We start from the raw sequence: 6,579 nt of genomic DNA on the forward strand, positions 1-6,579 counted from the left end.
ACACAGCTCAGGTGAATGCGTGCACACAGTTCAGGTGAACACACACACAGCTCAGGTGAACACCCACATACACAGCTCAGGTGAATGCGCGCACACAGTTCAGGTGAACACGCACACAGCTCAGGTGAACACCCCCATACACAGTTGAACACACACAGCTCAGGTGAACGCACGCACACACACCATCTCCTGACTGAGTGAGTTGATAGCTGATAGTCTCACCTGTGATGTGTATTGGACTTTCAGGTGTGGGTGATCATTTTTCTCTACAGCATCCGAGCCATTTTCAGAATAATTTTATGATCTTTGTTATTCCATTTGATCCTCCCAAGAGCCTTGTGGTGTAGGTGGCACAGATACCGTTCCTACTTGCTAGATGAGAAAACAGGCAAATAAGGTTGCGTTCTCTTGGAACCTAGGTGTCTACAGAGTGCAGCACCTTCGGCCGCTAGTCCTGGTTTTCCCTGGTTACGGAGCTGCCCCAGCTTGCTAGGTCTCGGAGGGATAATAAACCGCGGAGCTGAGTCCCCCGGGTGGCCTGCGCATCATCGTCTCTCGTTGACTGGGGCATTTCGTGCAGTGTTGGCATTTTGACACTGCCTGGTGGAGCATCCGTGGAGAAGCTCCTGCCAGAATCACACGCCGTCACTCCTCGGCCCTTGAATCTGCTGGGTCTGAAGCACGCGCACTTTATAGAGAGCTCGGCTTTGCTGCCATCTGTTGAGCCAGCGCGTGACTGGGCATCAGCATCTTCCCGTTCGCAGGCCAGTCTGCCAGGCAGCGGTCTAGGCCGATTTCCCTGGGCTTTGGGTTCTGCTCCAGGATGACCTCGTTTCCTCTGGGATAGTCCCCAAAGCAAGGCAGCGGTGGCACCGGCCCGTCTCTCGTAGTACTGCTTTAGTCCTCTTTGTCACGTTAGACCTCGTTTCCAGGAAGCTTTGCTCTGAGTTCAGAGACACAGTGCAGGATGGGCCACTGCCTGTGTGGGCGGCAGTAGTCATGCCTCATCCAGGGAGTTCTGGGCTCACTCTCCTTCCACTGTGCTGCCCAGGGGCCATCCAGGTGGTGGTAGCTTCTCGGAGTCTCTGCTGGGGCATGAACGTGGCTGCCCACCTGGTGATCATCATGGACACCCAGTACTACAACGGCAAGATCCACGCGTGAGTATAACTGGTTCTGTGTCAATAGAAACTTCCCTCCTGGAATAAATGTTAAATATGCAAATGCAGGTATTACAGTATTCCAGAGAATGTATTCTGTCCTCAGAGGCATTGTGGAAGATTTAAATGCCACGTTTTTGGGGATATTGTCTGAAGGCATTCTTTTTGCATCCAGTTAGTGCTGCTACAAATTGTACTGAGGTGGCTGGAACACTGAGACTGGGTTCCAGCAATAGAGTTCTAATTTTTTTGCCACAAAGATAGCAACAGGTATGCTCCTTTACAAACAGATCATATCCTGTTAGTAACTAATCTGACGTCAAAGAATAAAACTGAAACTTTTATTTTTTGGGGGGGAGAAAAGAGACATTCTGAAGGAAGGGTGTTGGAGAGGGAAGGATGGAGCCAAGACTGTCACTGCCAGGCGCTTGTGATGTTTGTGAGAGCTTGAGTCTCGGAACCTAAGGTCACGTTTGCCTTTAGAGTCATTGTCTTTCCATACTGCAGTGAGTTGAGAAAAAGGAAGTTAGAGCCACAAGGAATTTTAGAGATCATGTAGTCAGACTTAATAGATTAGGAAAAGCGACTTGGTCAAGGTCACACATGCATGTAGTGACAACAAGTGGAACGTTCGGATTTTCTCAGAAAAAGCTTGAATAATTAACTCATAACTATTTTTTCCCCAAACCCAGATTATTCTTACATGAGTTTTATTTTATGGGTTCAGTTTTAATGTCTTTACATACTTCTAGATTTGAGTGACTTGATAACTTATGAAACACGCAGCTATTAAGTTTGGAAAAGCTGACTCGTGTATTTGATCCTTTAATATAGGGAGTGATTTCGCGTTTGGCACTAAATGGGTTTATAGCTTTGGCTCAAGGGCCCTGAGCACTCAATTCACAACCTTACGCTTGAAAACTGAAGTGATGTTTACGTGAGTGAGACTCGTTCCTCAGCACAGGAACTCACAGACAGAGCTTTGCTGAAATTTAACATCTCCCCGAGTTTACGTTTTAATCTTGCTTTGACATCTGCAAGAGTCAGAGCCTCTTGAGTGTGGTCCCTGTCAATGCACCCTTTTCTTCTCTCCTCCCTCCGTCACCAGGTATGTGGATTACCCCATATACGACGTGCTGCAGATGGTGGGTCATGCCAACCGCCCCCTGCAGGATGACGAGGGGCGCTGCGTTATCATGTGTCAGGGCTCCAAAAAGGTGAGGCCTGGCCGCGTGCATCTTCCGAGGTGCTGCGTCTCAGAGCACATCCTGTACTGTTTCTTTTGATAGATGCCTTTTTAATAGTCTTTCTGTGAATTTCTACGTCTTTTATTTTCTATACTGCTTTTGTAATAAGCCTGTTGCTTTTGCTGTTGCTGTTGAGCCCGTGTGTTTTGGTCTCCCCCTGTGGCTGGTTCCACCGATCACATGCACGGCTCTCCCTGCGTGGCTTTGTGTACCCGTTCCCACTGCCCATTATAAGCAGCGATGCCACTTTTTTACCGTGTAGCTTCTTCCATTTTGTTGGTGGCTGTGCGTGTCACGCTGGGGCCATCCTCCATTGACTGCTCTTGGTTCTCTGTGCCAACTCATCATGACCATTTGTTGCCGTCCGCTCTCCGTTGCCTGCCCCCCCGCCCACAGGATTTCTTCAAAAAGTTCTTGTATGAGCCGTTGCCGGTGGAGTCCCACCTGGACCACTGCACGCACGACCACTTCAACGCCGAGACCGTCACCAAGACCGTCGAGAACAAGCAGGACGCTGTGGACTACCTCACCTGGACCTTCCTGTACCGCCGCATGACTCAGAACCCCAATTACTACAACCTGCAGGGTGAGCGTGCCTGGGGCCCACTGTCCTCTCGGGGCCCACACGGCCTCCGCCGGGCATCTCCTGAGACGCCCTGCTCGTCTCACTGCCACAGGCATCTCCCATCGCCACTTGTCCGACCACTTGTCCGAGCTCGTGGAGCAGACCCTGAGTGACCTGGAGCAGTCCAAGTGCATCAGCATCGAGGACGAGATGGACGTCGCGCCTCTGAACCTGGGCATGATCGCTGCCTACTATTACATCAACTACACCACCATCGGTGAGGGGCCGCGGGGGCTTGAGGCTGTGTGAGAGCCCATGCTCATGGAGGTCTGTGCAGGGGTCTGGAGCCCGTGGAGGTGACAGGTGACAGGGCTAGACGTGCCCCATGTGTTTGTCAGAGGGACGGCACTGCAGGGAAGCCCAGGCAGTTAGCCGTCTCCTCCCTGCTCCCGTTTGCTTGTTTTTGACTCCTCCCGCATTTCCTCCTCCTCCTGTTAGAGCTCTTCAGCATGTCCCTGAATGCCAAGACCAAGGTGCGGGGGCTCATTGAGATTATCTCCAACGCGGCCGAGTACGAGAACATCCCCATCCGACACCATGAAGACAATCTCCTGCGGCAGGTGAACTTCCTCGGGGTTGAAACTTGGCTTATATTCCCAGAGCACACGGTGTCCGTGTCACCACAAGAGAACCCCAGCACACACACACACACACACCTGGGTACTGAAGGGTTGAGCACCTGGGCCAGGTGCTTTTGGCCTGAGAGCTGGTCTCAGGCAGGGTCACCTGTTCCTCACCAGCGATTTCTCGTCCACTCTCCAGTTGGCGCAGAAGGTCCCCCACAAGCTGAATAACCCGAAGTTCAATGACCCACATGTCAAGACCAACCTGCTTCTGCAGGCTCACCTGTCACGCATGCAGCTGAGTGCCGAGCTGCAGTCGGACACAGAGGAGATCCTCAGCAAGGTGCAGTGTGGACGCAGGTGTGGGCTGGAGGGTCGGTGGTGGTCTAGGCAGTAGCGGTTCCAGCCCTGCCTGCTCTGGACTCCTGTCCCTTCCAGGCAATCCGGCTCATCCAGGCCTGCGTGGATGTCCTCTCCAGCAATGGCTGGCTCAGCCCTGCTCTGGCAGCTATGGAACTGGCGCAGATGGTCACCCAGGCCATGTGGTCCAAGGATTCTTACCTGAAGCAGCTGCCACACTTCACCTCCGAGCACATCAAACGCTGCACAGACAAGGTGAGCAGGTCTCGACCTGGTGTTGCGTGCGTAGGCGTGAGACCTGAGGCCCGTGGGTCCTGGACTTGGGGTGGGGCGGGGGAGCGAGTCACTGTAGGGAAACGTCTAGCTCTGGTTCCTCCGAGGGTGTCACCTGCTGAGATGCCCAAAGAGCCTGGCAGCTGTGGGCCGTGGTCTCCTGAAGCTGTCGTCTTTACACGGTCCCTGGTATAGGAAGTACAACTGGCAGTTACTCAGTGCTGGTTTTTATCTGCTCTTAGGCTGTGTTCTTTTCCTCCCTGACCTCTTGACTACTCACTGCAGGGAGTGGAGAGTGTTTTCGACATCATGGAGATGGAGGATGAAGAACGCAACGCGTTGCTTCAGCTGTCTGACAGCCAGATGGCTGACGTGGCCCGCTTCTGCAACCGCTACCCTAATATCGAACTGTCCTATGAGGTGGTGGAGAAGGACAGCATTCGCAGGTGAGTTGGGGTCGCTGCCGGGCACAGCGTGACGTGTGCTCTGTGACCCTGTGCCCAGCTGCTGAGGTGCTGTGCTCCTGTCCCTGCAGTGGTGGGCCTGTCGTAGTGCTGGTGCAGCTGGAGCGAGAGGAGGAAGTCACAGGCCCTGTCATCGCACCTCTGTTCCCACAGGTACGTCCTGGGTAGCTGCTTTACCGGTTGTTTGCGGGAGTCCAGGGTACCAGGCTGCGTCGTCACTGGGGAGGGAGCTTTAATAGTGAAGTCACACGGCTGAGGAGTCCTCTCGGGTCATGTTTCTCTTTTCCTGCTCACCTTGAATTTAGTTAAAAATCGCTTAGATGGCAGGACGTTGTCAGAACCAGTTGTGCATTACTGTCTGTCCCTGTGACTGTGAAGGGCATCTGTCTCTAACCCTGAATGGCCCCGGGACAGCTGGGCTTCCTGGTTGGTGTTTTCTGCTGTCTCCTTTCTCAGCGCCACTCGCTCTGCTTCTCGTGGCTGATTCTTCACCACCAGACCCTCCTTATGTGGGACATTTGGAGTTGGGAGGAGAAACCAGATCCCATCATGTTTAATTTTATAAATCAGTTGTTCAGTAGCCTCTGAGGAAAGAGTGTTTTAAACTGTAATACTTTGGCTTTATAACAGTGCAGTGACCAACAGTTTTTTTTTTTTAAATATTATATATATATATGTACGCATATATATAGTTGAGAATATACACAGTAAAACCATAACCAGTTCATTTCTTTATGTCCATTTCAGTAACATTGATTGTGTTTTTCAAGTTGTGCGACCATTCTCACCTCCCTTTTCTGTTTCTCCCTCATTAACATAAATTCACTGCCCCTTAAGGTCCCTATATAATCTTTCAAGTTGCTCTTGTCAGTTTGATCCCATATATATATATAGATCTTAAAAGAGCACAATGTTTAAGATAGACATTTTTTTTTTACTAGTTAAGCTAAATTATTGTTTGGTTTTTAAGAAGACTTCTGGGGATATTTTTCATTCAAGGTTTAAAGATTATCTTAGGACAGTAGTTATAGGGGTTCACCCAGCCTTTGTGGCTCCAGAAAGTCTGGATTCTATGAGAACTTTAAATTCTGTTCTGCATTTTCCCCCTTTTGATCAGGATTCTTCTCTGGAATCTTTGATCACAGTACTTATACATAGTAGCTGGCAGATAGGGCTTGTTGATAGAAGCAAGGCTTATGTCTTCCACAAGTCCTGTCTGGATCCTTTCTGCTGGCGGCTTATCTCCATGTTAAGATATTTTTTTCTTCAGGCATATGTGCCTTCTCCTTAAAAAAGGGTCTCTGAGGAAGTCAAAGCTTCCAGGCCCCAAAGACTAGATCTCTAATGGTGGGATCGTGCCTTCAGTGGCAAGCACTGAGTGGAAGAAGGTACCTTGGGACGTGGAAATGAGTCAGAACCCACCAATGAGTCCATCTCCTTGAAAACTGAGCCCATTCGAGAGACCTTTTGACAGTTTCATAATCTTTGTTGTTATAGCCAAGTGTGTTTCAGAAAGAAACTTCGGGAAGCTTTCTGGCTGGTTTTTGTTTTCCCACTTCTGTAGTTACTCTCATGGTCCTGTGGTCGAGTTTTGTGTGCTACAATTCTTGGCTTTGGTCCCTGCAGAAACGTGAAGAGGGCTGGTGGGTGGTGATTGGAGATGCCAAGTCCAACAGCCTCATCTCCATCAAGAGGCTGACCCTGCAACAGAAGGCCAAGGTGAGTGTCTGCTGCCCAGCGTTTGTTCTGAAGGCGGGCGGGGCGGGCACCCCCCCGTGGCCATGCTCTCCCTGGTGTCTGCCTGCTCTTCCTGGTGTCTGCCTGCTCACCCTGGTGTCTGCCTGCTCTCCCTGGTGTCTGCCTGCTCTCCCTGGTGTCTGCCTGCTC

The 6,579-nt window shown here is 51.0% G+C and overlaps 1 protein-coding gene across 1 annotated transcript in view; it reads left to right on the forward strand.

Moving 5' to 3' along the window:
• Window positions 1-6,579, forward strand: part of SNRNP200 (small nuclear ribonucleoprotein U5 subunit 200) — a 31,458-nt gene that overhangs the window by 23,838 nt on the left and 1,041 nt on the right. The window contains exons 35-44 of the mRNA XM_004369344.2: window positions 1,052-1,160; window positions 2,269-2,377; window positions 2,804-2,993; window positions 3,085-3,249; window positions 3,471-3,592; window positions 3,795-3,938; window positions 4,034-4,210; window positions 4,514-4,674; window positions 4,764-4,845; window positions 6,319-6,411. Coding sequence (XP_004369401.1) covers window positions 1,052-1,160; window positions 2,269-2,377; window positions 2,804-2,993; window positions 3,085-3,249; window positions 3,471-3,592; window positions 3,795-3,938; window positions 4,034-4,210; window positions 4,514-4,674; window positions 4,764-4,845; window positions 6,319-6,411 — 1,352 coding nt within the window. The remainder of the gene's footprint in view (window positions 1-1,051; window positions 1,161-2,268; window positions 2,378-2,803; window positions 2,994-3,084; window positions 3,250-3,470; window positions 3,593-3,794; window positions 3,939-4,033; window positions 4,211-4,513; window positions 4,675-4,763; window positions 4,846-6,318; window positions 6,412-6,579) is intronic.

This window comes from Trichechus manatus, unplaced genomic scaffold (genome assembly GCF_000243295.1).
Source record: "Trichechus manatus latirostris isolate Lorelei unplaced genomic scaffold, TriManLat1.0 scaffold00004, whole genome shotgun sequence".
Classification (NCBI taxonomy): domain Eukaryota; kingdom Metazoa; phylum Chordata; class Mammalia; order Sirenia; family Trichechidae; genus Trichechus; species Trichechus manatus.